Source organism: Trachurus trachurus (genome assembly GCF_905171665.1).
Source record: "Trachurus trachurus genome assembly, chromosome: 10".
NCBI lineage: Eukaryota > Metazoa > Chordata > Actinopteri > Carangiformes > Carangidae > Trachurus > Trachurus trachurus.
This window is the reverse complement of record NC_139894.1, coordinates 14,661,978-14,676,860: the sequence shown is the minus strand read 5'-3', so window position 1 is coordinate 14,676,860 and position 14,883 is coordinate 14,661,978. Positions and strand designations below refer to the sequence as shown.

Here is a 14,883-nt window from a genome sequence, read left to right as displayed (position 1 = left end):
GATCAAACACCCCAGTGAAATTCAATGTGTGTGGGACAACAGTGAAGTTCCCTCGAACCTGCTCCTAATCCCCCTGTCACCGCCTCAGTGGGGTTGTCCAGTGGGGTTGTCCAGTGGGGTTGTCCAGTGGTAACATATATGGATGTTGTTGAGGAACAGCTGGGCTGCTTCCACATGTGATTAAAATTGCATGAGTGTGAGGTAAAAAAAAAAAGAAAGAAAGAAAAAAAAAAGCACGTGTTCTCCCCTGCCCTGGACAAATAAAGGTTTATAAAAACACAGCAGAAGCTGATTTCACTAACTGCCAAATGAGATAATCATAAAAACTAAGTGGTGTTATGTTTGACTTTTACTTCTGTGTATAAAAAAAACTACTTTAGTGCAATAAAATGGTCTCAGTGTCCACTCTGTGTCCTCAGCTCAGGATGGTCTGCAGATCAGGTCCAGCACAACATGGTGAACATGAGGCGCATATGACTTAACATGCTCTATGTGCCGGATGTTTGTACTCCACGATGCACCAGTGATGTCCCTTAAAAGGCAAGTGATGCGGTTCGATGTGTCATCAGCCCAGGCCTGCCACACCTCTCTGTCTGCTTCCTTCCCAGAAACCTTCAGGGTGGCGTCATCGATAGCCGGACCGGCTGCAGCGCTCAGTAACGGTGAGGTAACGTTCTGGTGAATGTGCAAAATGCCACCGGTTGTTCTTTTCAGCAGGCGGCAGGCGACAGGCCAGCCGTCTTCAGAGCTCGGTATGAGGCCCAGATTCACCCGGTCAGCGATGTCATGCAGCTGGAGCTGGAAAAATGAAATAAAAATAATATCACAAACAATCAAATGTGATTTGTGTGATCAATGTGTGATTAGCGACTGTTCTTTAATCTGTAGAGATGGGAGTCAAAATTCCTCTCTAGTACCGATCTCAGCCACTAGAGAGCATGAGTCAACCATTTCATGCATAGTGAGGCAATGAGTTGCTGGGGAACAGAGTTTATATTTCTGTGTGTCAACAATACATATAGCAGAGGAAGCGACGCATGCATGGAAAAAAAAAACATTTACTTGTCGGTTGTCTCCTTGGTGAATCGTACAGCGGTCAGACACCCCGTTAGCCTCAAGATTTCTCTGCAGAGCTTCAACAGCATCAGGGTTCCACTCACAGGCGTGAACGTGACCAGCCCCCGCATGGACCAGATATGGGAGAGTGAAGTATCCGATACCTGACATGAGTCGTGACAGTTACACAACAATATATTCATGTTATAATTCAATTTCTGTACAAATACCAGACACAACAAAAAGGAACATGATGAACAGGGATTAAACCTAATCCTGGAGTGTATGACCTTATTTCATGTTCGCGAGCTGTTTAACATTATTTGTTACCAAGCCGCTTCCTTTCATGTGTAGTTTTATTGTTCCCACTAATGAGATATTCAGGTGAAAATAATTTATAGATATATATATATATAGTAATAAACTAAACTAAACTAAACTAAATTAAACTAAAAAGCTAAAAAACTAAACACTAAGTAGTATCTTCATACATGGCACAGTTTTACTACCTGCATATAAATCCACCACCGTCTCCCCCCTGCAGTCAAATCCGGCCACCCGAAGCTTCTCTGTTATGTTTCCAGCTGAGAACATACATTTGGTAACGTCAAACTCATACCTGAAATAAAGGTTACAAAGACACTGAGTCATTTTGTGCCCATGATCTCTAGTACATAGTAAGACAAAGCCTGGTTATTACCGGGACTTACCCAATACCGTTGTCCACATGTTTGACCCAGCTGTGCTCTCCCAGCAGCATCGTCACCACAGGAGACCTGAATCCATCCCTGGATATTTGGCTCATTTTTGCCAAACGCTTTGCCCCCAGCCCCTTTGCCACGGTGCTCCATAGCTGTGGATCTACACAGGTAAAACAACATCAACACATTTCCTAATTAATTATTTTACACACCATCACTCATTGCCAAGTGTGAAAATTACATAGAAGAGAGAAGGAGGCATAATACTGTTGAAGTTGCATGGATTTTTCTTGGGAAATGTCAGGTTGTTCATAATATTTTGTAAAAGAATAGTCAATTAAATGTAAACATCTAAATTATGTACTTCTTTGCACTAAAACAAAGGGAACATTTTGGCTTCTCATTATTTATAGGTTATCATGCTCTTATTTTACTGGCCTGGCCCACTTGAGATCAAATTGCTATGTATGTGGTCTGCTGTTTAATAAATACTCAGCCCAGTCTGTCTGGCACCGTCTCGCCTGTCTCTGCATGATTTTATGGATCTCATAACTGCATGAATAAACAGGTGAACAAAAGTGTGCCAGTGTTTAGAGACAATACCCATTTTCTTCCACAGTGGCAGGGAGAAGCAGCCATCACCCAGCAGGACTAGGTCTCCATGTCTCTGAAAGCTGCACGGGAGGTCTCTCCTCAGCTCCTCTGTCCATCTTTCACCATGAGAGTCGAGCAACTCCTGGAGGATATGGTCAAGTTTACTCCCACCTTTCATCCCCCGCTCTTTCTTTGACTGCAGAAGAGACTGTGGCGAAAACCGCACAGACAACAGAAGACACATGAAAAGTTACTTAAAGTTGTAGAATACCAGCAGGGCTTCAGACTGCCCCTGAGTGGGGCGTTTTGCCCCTAAAATTTGTGATGGTGCAAGTAAATTTTTCATCTACTTGTGCATGTGCAACCAGGAAATTTGCTGTTTCATCATGAATGAAAAGGTGAATAATGACTGTGAAATGTGAATGTGAAGAAACAATTAACAGTCCCTGTGCATAGCCTGCTTAGCTGGCCTGATCAAGTTAAGACTGAGGCATTACTACTTGAGCCGTGATTCTTATTGATGATGAGTGTCCCTTTTTTTGTCGAGCTATTTATGAAATTTGTTTAGTTACTGTTAGTGTTGTTTAATAGATGAAATGCCACGTGTGATCTGCTGCAACCCAATTTACCCACGGGGACAATAAATTACTACTACTACTAGAATTGCTTTGCAAGTCAATTTACAGTTTGCACCCCTAAATGTTATGCTTCGCTCCAGAAATTTTAAATCGTGGACCACTGTGCTCCTATTAAAAAAAAAGTGAGTCTGGAGCCCTGATGTGTATCAGCTGCAACATTTTTATTCTGCTTTGATTACCTGACTCCAAACTATTTCACAGGTGCTGTCTGAAGCCACCCTGCCTCTGAGGGAGGGCAGGTCAAGCAGTGACAGGTGGGAGGGTTCAATGGGCAGGAGGACTGTCCCATCTGAGTCTTTCAGCAGACACAAAGTCACATCAAGAGCTCCACTGGTCTGCAGACACGTCCTGTGAAACAACATATAATTAAATGTCATGTCTAAATTACTCCAGAGAACCACAGACAAAAACAAAACATGTAACATGTTCAACAAGAAAAATCTCTGCTTTCGGTTCACATATCGATAAGCAGCTCACTATCTTCGCGAATAAACTGTTCGCTCACTACATGTCCGATTACCTGAACTGCTGCGCGTCACACTGGGACACACGGAGACAAGGCACACCGTCCATTTACAAACACACACACACACACACATAAATCCAGCTGGGCTGATGTTTATCGGTTCAACAGTGTGAGATTAGCTGTGGGGCCAGTAGCTGCTGCTCAACAGCTCATGTTTCCAGTCGGAGTGTTTTAGAGGAGGGACGTTTGAAAGCACAAAACTTTATTGTAAAAACAAAAACGCTGCTTTTTGTTTTCGTATCGACGCTTCCGCCATAGATGATAAATATACGTATTAAAGTGTGAATGCCACGCCTTTGTTTGTACTGCATCTTTCTTGATGGCAAGTCTCGCTATATAAACATTAAAACATGCATCTTTTCCCCCGATGATGGTTCCGCCCCCATACAACTGGTGAGTGAAGCACGCCCCCGAGAGGCTGTGTGTGTGTGTGTGTGTGTGTGTGTGTGTGTGTGTGTGTGTGTGTGTGTATGTGTGTGTGTGTGTGTGTGTGTGTGTGTGTGTGTGTGTGTGTGTGTGTGTGTGTGTGTGTGTGTGTGTGTGTGTGTGTGTGTGTGTGTGATGACAATAATTCATATTGCTGAATTTGCTGACTTGTCATAATCCTGTGAGTTTCAACCAGTTGTTCACAAATTGACCGTCACAGTAAGAGGGATGCATGACAGCTGAAAATCTGGAAGTGTCATTAGGCAAGGCAATTTTTATTAGGTTTTTACAAACAGTTTGTCTCAAAGGGCTTTACACAGCATAATGATAACCTCCTGTACCCTACCTCACATTGACTGATAAAAACAACTCACAATAAAACCATTTTAACAGAGGGGGAAAAAAATGAGAAACTGGGTGAGCAACAGAGGAGGGATCCCTCACCCAGGACGGGCAGACGTGCAATGTTGTATACAGACAAGTAGGCTAGCCTAGCCTACTGAGTTTGAGTAGTAAGCTATGACTTCTTTAACCAACAAGTAGCCTTATTTCATCCTATTGCTCCCTAAAATTCCCTTTTATCACTGGGAAGAACAGATTCTGTTATCTAGAAATTTGCCTTTAGATATAGGTAGGCTACTGTTCCCCCCTGAGTTCAGCAATGACACGCTTACAAATGAGTCAGATTTACATCGTTGACTTGTCTAGCTACTTAATAAGCAAGAACAGTTTCAGATTTAGAGCACTACCAAAAGCAGTAGCACTAAAATATACACAGTGGAGTATAATTATAATCCTCACAAAATTGACTGTAGATATAGTAGTAGTATAGTAGTTTTTTGGGGGGTGGTTTTGAATATCAATAGGCTACTTTGTTGAGTTTGTATGTTTTTTTGTTTTTTTTTAATTCATGTAAACATTTGTTTTTGTCTCTAGTGTTAGCATGGTATAGTGGTGGTCTTGATACGTACTTCATGTGTCGAACCGCTGTCTGTTCCTGGGATAAAGTAATCTATCTGTGCGCTTTTAAAAACATTAGTAGTCATCCCCTAAAGCTCTCTCCTTGCTGGAAGATCAATCTACCTATTCCTCCCTGATCTCTTCTTATGAGATGAAAACTGGCACCAGAATTTTAATTCAGACTTTCAGCTGTCTGCAGTCATGAGTATATTTGAACCAGAGTTGGCAGGTTGGTCACAACGACATCTGACAGGTCATGTAGATACAAAACAGCCGGGCTCCTGCCTGATGAGGACCTTCAGTAGCTTTTATACATAGAGTTTATAACTTCAGGGCAGACTGAGAGTGAAGGATGTTTTGCTCACTTGTTTATGGTCCAACTCTCCACTGTGCATCTGATAAAATGCCATCTTCACCCCTCTGTGTAGCAACAAGGAGCTGTAATAGCTTTATGTCTGAGCTGAGCCAATATTGAACCATCACAGTAAAACCTTTTATGCCAGTACTTAGAAAGACTTAGCAGGGGCTATTATATATCCTGTATGGCCAGTGTAAATGCTATTATTATTACCATCCGTGGACATGTAACCACACAGACTTTCATTAACCTCCTGTTCCTGTAGATTAAATGACAAAGGTGAAATAATCTAAATCCTTTGGGGTAAAGATTGATTGATCTTATTGTCAGAATCAATAACTCTCACTCTCTGTCACACTCAGGTTAGAGGTATATGAACTTCACTCTTTTAGCAGCTTTCAAATAGAAACCCTCCAAATTTCAAGTTAAAGTTTTTACCAAAGAAGTTCACTGGGAATTTTTCAAATGCAACTCATCATAATTTTATGACCACTGATGACTTGAAAGCTTTGTATTGTCATTCTGTCTTGGATTTGACTCTAAAAGTGTCTGTACCTACTCTCATTGAAGGATGGATGCCATTTTTCCAAAAGATATTTTTCCTCATTTTGTGTTTTGATGATGATGATGGGGATGATGGAGATGGTGCGCATCGTCCAAGCTTTTCATCCTCTTTACAACCACTCAGTGACCCCTCTGGTCGGGGACATTGTCTGGAGGAGACCACTCCCACTCCCAGCATGCAATGTTCTGCATCAGTTTTTTCCCACAACCTCAGTAGTGCTCTCAAATGTCTTTGTAATGGTGCTGCGACCTCACTATAACATCCCTGTCTATGTAATCGTTGACAGACTGTTTCTGTTGACAGTTTCATCACGTCCTTCATTGACATCCTTACTTGCCTGAGGAAGACTTGCTCTACACTAAAGCACAGTCATCGAATGCAGGCGGTTGACCGCAGTGTCCTAAATTTATTTACTGACGTCTTTCACATAGCCTAGATCTAAATGCAGATGTCACTTTACACAATGTTCCTATGGAAACACCAACCAGTCATGCAGCCTTTGTGACTGAAACCTCTGCCATCCACCACCCGCACCCTCCCATGAACCCTTCTTCTCCAATCTCCTCCACTTGACTCTTACTGTAACAAAACCAGAATTAACGGGGCAGCTCGACATATTTGTACATACCACAAAGCATTATTGGATGTTAACTTTTTTTTTTGTCTCATGCAGTGCACCTATGTGAAAGCATCTCCATTTATGTATTTTTTTTATTATTATTATTATTATTATTATTATTATTATTATTATTATTATTATTATTATTATTATTTTATTCTAGCCCTATACATAAAATAATAAAGCATTGTCACCCAAAAACAAAGAATGTGAATATGCAAAGACAAACAATAATACCACTGGCACACAACACACAAATAAATAAACAATAAATAATAAAATTATATACATTAATTAAAAATAAATAAATAAGAACAAAGACTCTACAGGTCAAGATATCTTTACATGAACCCCAGTAAGAGGTGGTTTTCTCTGAGGACTTCTGCAGTGTTCATCTCTGGAGCCTATAAACTACTATACACAGCAACACTTGTGGGATTAATGCACAAGTGTCTTTAATCAATTAACTCCATTAATACTCTTCCTTGCAATCTCCTCCCTTGGGTAATAGGACGAGGCGAGCAGCTCAGCATATTAATGTGATCTAAATTGGACCTTTCTCTGTGTCCTTTGTTCCCTTTTCTTTTACCTGTCCTGGCCCTTTAAGATTAGACATTTCAATCTAGGCGTGTTTCCTGCTGCCATTGACTAAAACCGAGAACTGGCATCCTGCGGGAAAAAAAGCACATCCAACAGCTTTACGCTTGCGTCCACACAGCCTGCGATTATTTCTTATTTATTTTTTCAACATAAAGACTTAATGTCCATGTCCAATAGCATGGTTATAGTTTATTCTCTGTGAACGCGGAGCAGCTCGACCAAACGATTTTTTCCCTTTTTCCTTTTTCTTTTTTTAAAATATTATTTATCGAGATGATATGAATGTCAACCGGTCAAGGTCCGCTCACCCAGTGCAACAGCCACGGCTGGATTTTGTCGCTTGTGCCAGGGAACATCTGCCGCAAGCGTTTGGATGAATTTCTACTTGTTTTCCTATTTGTAGCTAGAGGACGGTGAAGAGGGTTGAGATTGTTTGGTCGGAGCAGCCTCTCCTCTCCTCTCTCTCTCCTCTCTCTCTGTGGGAAATGACATGCTGCAGTGAAGACGGGCTAATGGAAATAATATGGATCGGGAAATATTGACGATGTGATTGCGACACTTTTTAACTAAGAGGGGGAAAATGCTCCACAGTCTCGTGCAGAAATCTTTAATATCACTTAGTAGAAGTCATTTGCTTTTCGACTGTGGGACTGAGTCCAACACTGACTGAAGACCAGTATCTGTAAGAATATATAGGAGGAGGGCAAGAGCCTCCTCAGCTCCCAAGCTGCTCATTGTCTGAATCCACGGTCACACCTGACAGCTAGGAGGCTGTAACCCAGAGAAGAAGGGCACCATGTCGGCGGTGATGATCACCCGAAAGGTGCGAAAATGGGAGAAGCTTCCCGGGAAAAACACTTTCTGCTGCGACGGTCGGGTGATGATGGCCCGGCAGAAAGGAGTCTTCTACCTGACCCTGTTCCTCATCGTCGGGACCTGCGCGCTCTTCTTCGCTTTCGAGTAAGTCACCCGCCACCCACCTCCCATCTCCCATCTCCCACCCTTCTCTCTCTCTTTCTCTCTCATAGATGAAACTGTATCAAAATTATGATTTATGGCTCCAGAAAGTGTTCATAAGTGACTTCAGGTCGCCTCTGGCTCCTCCCAGTCCTACACATGTAGGCTATATTCCTTTAGCAGCTGGTGGGAAACCTAATCCTGCAATAACCACCAACTTTAGAGCTGCAACGACTGATCGATTAATCAGATGGACAGGAAGCTGCTACTCTGCTGATCATTGAAGGCAGTTTTGAAGAAATAATGTCAAGATATTCTGGTTTCAGCTTCACAAATGTGAATGTTTTCTAGCCTATTTAGGGCCTTGGACTTAAAGTAGTATGACAAAACACAACATTTGAGAGGATCTTCTTGATGTCTTGATGTTTTTCAACATTTGATGAAATGTTATCAGCCAAATCATCAGACAATAGTGAAAATACAGCCTATAACTGTTGCAGTCCTACATTACTCTATGGTGTTATTAATCTACACTGATGATTATTTCAATTATCTATTGATCTGCAGATTATTTTGTGAATTAACTGTTCTGCCAACAAAAGGTATGGAATCCAATAACTTACATTTATCAAAGATAATGGATATTTATATTGCCTCTTACCCAATCAACTATCCCAAACCGAAGTAGTCTTATGAAATGTGAAATTCTCACAGTTGAGAAGCTTGAAACGATTTTTGGATAGTTGCAAAGTAATCTATAATTTATTTTTAGACTTGCCTCACCCCCTCTTGCAGTCTTATATTTAATCTATTATATTACCATTATGTGTAATGTAAAAGGAGTATTGGCTGTATTTTAGGCTTCTAATTATTCCTCTTGTACAGCAGCTGTCATTTAGAAACAGCTGAGAATTTCTGTTTTCACAACATCCTACACAAACTGTGCTTCCGTGTGTTGTTTCTCCAAAATCCAGTTCCTGACAGACAGACAAAAGGTTTAGGATTGACCACATACAGAGGTGTTTAATATTTAATCGCCCTATAGCTGACCAGCTTTGCCTCTGGTTTAAGAAAGGAAAGCTGCCATATCTGTTGTCTCAGCAGTTCTGTCTCAGTCCACTGTACTCACACAGCCCACTGGACTCATTAGCCCTGCAAACACACAGCCGGCTGGCTCGGATGCAGCACATGAGCTCAAATCCTGTCAGTTAAGGTTGTGCAGAGGATTGTTTTTAAAATGAAGAACATGACTGTGAATAATCATCATAAAGCAGCGCTGCCTCTCATTCAGATCGCGCCCACCTTCATGCCTTTTGTTTCCTCTTCTCTCTCCCTTCTCGTCAGTTTTTTTTTTTTTTTTGAACAGACAAACCAGGCACGATGATTTAGCACAAATCTTGCACTGTAGCACAGTAACCTCTCCTGACTGTGGGCGTGTATGCAGCTATCGGGCCAAATGGAGTTGGGAGCATAGCAGAGAGGAGAAGTAGCTGCCTTCACTGGTGCCAGGCCCTTCCCATCTCTATCTGCTCTGCACTTTAATGGCCTCCTGCTTTTTCTCTGAGTCCGGACACAAGGAGCTGTTGTCCGGCTCAGAGCTCACACGATACTGCTCACACTTGAACATCCACAAGCCCAGAGGAGGCATTGCGGTGACTAATGGCTGGAGGGGTTTGTTAGCATGCTATGTTCGTATTACAGCGCAACATAATTATCTCCCATGGGGGGATGGATATTAACGTGGAGATTGGACCCAGACAACATGGGGGTAATTTTCAAACTCGCCATTACACGGCATTTTGATACATATCTGATTTAAACCTCTGGCAGAGTAATAGCACTTCTGCAGAAAGGCTCTGAGGCTTAATACATGCACAAGCTGCCAATTTGTAACTGGGTTTATCAGAATCATTAGAGCAATAAGTCAAGTCTGTCTTGGGATGAGAATATCATCATCTTGTTTTTGTGCGTTGTTATTATGTCTTTTAAGTATAAAATGTCCAACAACAACAAACAAATTTTAAATTGCTAAATTTGTCTGAACAGCAGTCATTAAGCCCAAAGATATTTAATTTACTGTAATAAATGACATTCAAGGCTTTCAGAACAAGAAGTAAAAGCAGGGACTGTCAATCACTCCACCACTTAGGTCCAGAAATAAATATCATAGCAAGAATTAGATGGTTGGATATATGAAATGTCAAACAGACTGGCACCAGCAGGAGGTCAATCATTTGGCCTTTAGTGTAACATCTCCCCAACTTTTGGATGGATTACCATGGACATACAATTTGTTGCACACATTCATACCACAATAAAGACGATTAATAGTAAACATTTGATCATCATCATCAGGTCACAGTTATAACTGTCCAGTACTTTGGTTTATCCACAATAACTGTAAAACTATAGTGACATGTGTAGTCAGCCTCAGCTGCACTTTGTGTTTAATGTTGTAAAATTGTAAAGTGTTGAACTTTTTTTTCACTCGCCTTATAGTATAGATGATAATCAGTCATCAAAAAAGTCAGTCAATCAATAAATCTACTGATTGTTGCTGCTGGATTTAATAATTTATGATATTGTCGCCACTCAGAGGCAACATACAACAACATAATTTATCAAAAACTCAGTTTGTAAAAGGCCTGATGTTGGTATTGATCAACCACGGCACCACAATCTAATGCACGCACAAGAGATGCATGATGCTGCATCATTATAATCTAATTTGAAGCGCAGGCGAACTCTTGTGCATTTAGCTGTGGTTCATCATCCTGTTATCACTGACATTGTCTTTGTAGTGTAGTGTTTACTGTAGGTCCCTTGTACTTCTGTATATTCATCCCTCACATGTGGGTTTCAGACTGTGCCATGAGCTGCACCGTGGCGATGACGGGAGAACAGAGAGGGCTGTGTCCTGGTGTCGGCTGGCTCATATCCAGCCCTAGCCGAGCAGACATCTCGCTTTTATCACCAGCCCTTGGCTCCCTGCGCAGGGAAACCTCTCTTTAATTTGTGCTAAATTGCGGAAACGAGCGACCGAATGCACAAATGGAAAGACTCATTAGGAAGAACTAAACAAATTAGTCACTGAAGTGATACGCCCGCCCTGTTTTTCTTCCTTTACAGGCTGAACCAATGTGAGGACTGTATGTCCTTGTTGTTTTCTAAACGAGGTTTTACACTTGTGCTTTGTAACCTGCTTTGAAAGGTGATGTATAAGAGGTTTTGGTAGTCTATTGCCTGACCAGAGGCCTGCTCACAGTTGGATGTTCAGTGGTTTGGCTCCCATTTGTGTGGATGCGTGTGCACATGCATGCATAGTACGTGCCCGTGGATAGCCACCTATAGGGTTTGGATGAAGGAACAAGGAACTGGAACACAAGGACAGTGTGTCATCTGTCTGCCCACCCCAGGAGGCTGAGCTACGAGGCCATAGAGGCATATGTGCATGTAATAAGACTGATCCTCTCGGCCTGTGTTGCTGTGCTCTCTCTATCCGTCTGCATGGTGTATGAGGGTGGCCTGCAGTTGGTGCGGAGCAGTGGAAACACAGGGCTGGGCCTGCTGGACCAGCTGCAATCAGAGGAGATCTTGTAACAGACCCCTGAGCATCTCTAACCCCACCCTGTCTCCCTGTGAGCCAATCAGAAAGCAGCACCGGGCCCAGGCTAAGCGAGCAATAACATGATTTATGCTCTATTCAGAGTACATGCTCCATTTACAGTAACGGTGATCTACAGGCTTTGTTGTCTGCAAGCCTCCCTACCAGGTCCAGAGTGCTGCTTTTCTCTGGACGATGTTTCCTTTGCCCACATCCTGCGCCACACAGGCAGGGAAACTGTATTTGTTTCCTCATGTCGACATTCTTCCAGAATAAATGTTGAGATAAATGCCGGAATCACCACTCTTATTTTTCATGTTGGTAAAATTAAAGCATTAGTCCTGATTTCATTTAGTGAGTATTGAATGATGCAACATCTATAATCCTAACTTTAATTCAAGGAAAAGCTCCATGACGTCAGCTCTAATGTTTCATCTCTCTTCTCCTGTGGTATTTAAATGTTGCATAACGAGGCGGACTGATGTGAACGGGACAACAGATTGTACCGACTGAAGCTTTAGTGTAACCTCTGTTAAACTCAGTCTCACATTTCAAAGAGGTTTGAAGGACACGTTTCTGGTCAGATATCTTTCGTCTAGTGAGAGGACTAAGATAGCTCCGCTTTGTGTCTCTCATGTATCACCATTACATTCAAATGACAGAGCAAAGATTTTTTATATATATAAAAGGACTGCTGAAGAGGGTCATTTAACCAAACCTACTGCTGCTGTGAAGGTTTTTCCATGAAGTTTTTTCCCGATTTCTCAATATGAATGAAAAAAATTATTTTTAATCCGCTTTGTTTCTTATTCATCTCTTGGCTCCATTTTTCCATAGTGAACATTTTGGATTATCCTTAATATTTATATATATTGACTTTTCCTTCCAGTGGGTTATAATTTTATGCAAAATAACACATTGTATTTTGTTTTTATTTTACAAATAAAGTGAAGACATTTATCAGTTCCAGCTGCCTGGATGAAAAAAATCTGATCATGCCTCACAAAAATAAATAGAATGTCTTTTTTTTTTTTTCCCTATTGTACCACAGACAGAATATATTTCCATCCAGATGGTTTAAAGAGTCTTTAAGGATCCTGCCTTCAGATAAGCTTGTCGTACAATGTTGTTGAATGACTCTCTAGATCTTTCTGCTTCATTTGTTTTTCTAACTAAAAAGATGCTTGACTCTGTGATTTGGACATATTATGATACATAAGAGAAAGCACAAACTGGAGAAGAACGATTCCATCTATGGAAAAGGGCAAAAGTTGTGGTGAGATTTCTGCTGCAGATGGATGTTTGAAACCCCCATCTAATCTGAATATTTACCAAGTTGGGTAATGGAGTGACTGTGTGTGTGTGTGTGTGTGTGTGTGTGTGTGTGTGTGTGTGTGTGTGTGTGTGTGTGTGTGTGTGTGTGTGTGTGACTGTGTGTGTGTGTGTGTGTGTGTAAAAGCAGAGAGGGCATGCAGAGTTTGTCAGCTTTTTTTTCAGCAGTGCCCTAGAAACAGTCTACAGATGTTTGTATGACAGACGGCTGTTACCGAGGCCCGCTGTGGATCTGCCTGCACGCTGAGCACATAATTCATTTTCAGTATATGATTCATGCAGGTCTGCAACAGCTTACGAGTGTTAAGTATTAATAAAGGGTGGGCTTGAAACGCTCGACAAAGGTAAAATGTCATGAGTCACCAAGGGATGGCATGGTGACATATTAATCCTGGCTTCAGTGGTTTTATTGCTGAGAAGTTGAAGTGATTTTAATTCAGCCATGTCCCGACTCTGGAGGCTTCTCGTCTTTGAGCTCGTGTGATCCTGAGGGAAATCCTGTGGATCCCAGTCTGCAGTAGACACACCCTGATGCAGCTAATGCACACCTACTCTTACACACACACACACACACACTGAGAGAGAGCCCAGCGAACATCACACTTTAAAAGCACAATAAGTGGGTTATCATTCCCTACTATGTAATACAGTGTCCTACATGTTTAATGTGATTTTTGTCCTTTATAAACAGCTGATTGCAGCTTTTTTAAGCTCACACGACCTGTGACCAATACACCATCTCCTCCCCATTTTCCAGGAACTCTGGGCCTAATGTCCACTCTGTTGTGACTTTATGACAGTTGCGTAAGAGGCTATTAAGTAAACAAGTGCAGCATATGGCAGAAACAATTTATTTGCATTCTGAGTCAGAGGTGAATTATAATAAAAAATATATTTCTGTGGGGTGCTGTTGTATTTATGGTCTACACAAGGTTACAGTAAACATTTCACTCATCTGATGTGAAGCAGACCCACTGATGTCAGTTTCTGGGGTATGCATGTTTGTCCTGTTGGAACAAGTTTCGGCATCTAAAAGTAACGACACATAATAAAGTGTGTAAATTTCCATCGTTGGATATATTTAACATAGACAAATACATGATATTTCATTGAAAACTGGTGTAATCACTAAACTTATGTATTGTGTCATGGGTAAAGGTTAAAGGTTGAACTTAATTTATACAAACTGTCACAATACTATTTATAGTACTGACGGACAGTTACTTGGACACACTTTACAATGTAAAGATACTTGAGTATCGGCATATTTACTGAAATGTTGAACTATATTTCTCTAGTAGTGCTTAAGAAGCATGTTATTGTTGTAACTGGCCCAGTCGGAGCTGTTTCAACCCATCTGACAGACAAAAATCGTAGTGAAGTTGCCAAATGAGAGACACAACAAACACAACAAAATGTACATCAGTGAACAAGTAGATATAGTTGCTAATATCCACCAGGGGATGAGGTTATCATGAAAGTTGAGTCTGGGAGTGTGTCAGAGGCCTGTGAGTGTCGTTTGGCGCCGCGGTGTGATTGATCACTTTGCTGATGAAAACATTTCCCTCTCATGGACGCGTGGCCAGATTAAGTCCCGTCTTTTTTTAAATTTCTTGCTGCCTCTGTGGTGACGGATGAACACGCCGCGTCACTGTGCCAGCACCACCCTGCTCCTCAACAGCACAGGAAATGGTCACATCCTGGAAGGACGTGGGGGCTTGATGGGAAGCGATGATAGAGTGTGCCTCGAATACCGACCAGTCATCATTACAGGAATTACACCTCATCGACAGACTGCCTCTCCTCCTCAGTCTGAATCCAGCGACGGCTGCCCTCTCCTTGCAAATGGGACAAACATACTTCACTGGCCTGCTCCAGTAGAAATTTCTATTGATTTGATCTCTGCTCCGTGTTTCCATTAGTGTGAAAAAAGACACTGCAGGGAAA

The 14,883-nt window shown here is 41.7% G+C and overlaps 2 protein-coding genes across 2 annotated transcripts in view; one reads left to right on the top strand and one right to left on the bottom strand.

The window, feature by feature from the left end:
• Nucleotides 1-420: 420 nt before the first annotated feature.
• trmt12 (tRNA methyltransferase 12 homolog) lies at nucleotides 421-7,841 on the bottom strand (the record flags this gene model as incomplete). Its single annotated transcript, XM_083981208.1, has 8 exons — nucleotides 421-798; nucleotides 1,063-1,220; nucleotides 1,566-1,675; nucleotides 1,767-1,917; nucleotides 2,361-2,559; nucleotides 3,169-3,337; nucleotides 3,510-3,529; nucleotides 7,800-7,841. The coding sequence occupies 8 exons, from the start codon at nucleotides 7,839-7,841 to the stop codon at nucleotides 421-423; spliced, it is 1,227 nt and encodes a 408-aa protein (XP_083837334.1).
• zdhhc9 (zDHHC palmitoyltransferase 9) overlaps nucleotides 7,124-14,883 on the top strand; it is a 27,169-nt gene continuing 19,409 nt past the window's right edge. The window contains exon 1 of the mRNA XM_083981310.1: nucleotides 7,124-8,003. Within this exon, the coding sequence (XP_083837436.1) occupies nucleotides 7,840-8,003 (164 nt within the window). The 5' untranslated portion in view covers nucleotides 7,124-7,839. The remainder of the gene's footprint in view (nucleotides 8,004-14,883) is intronic.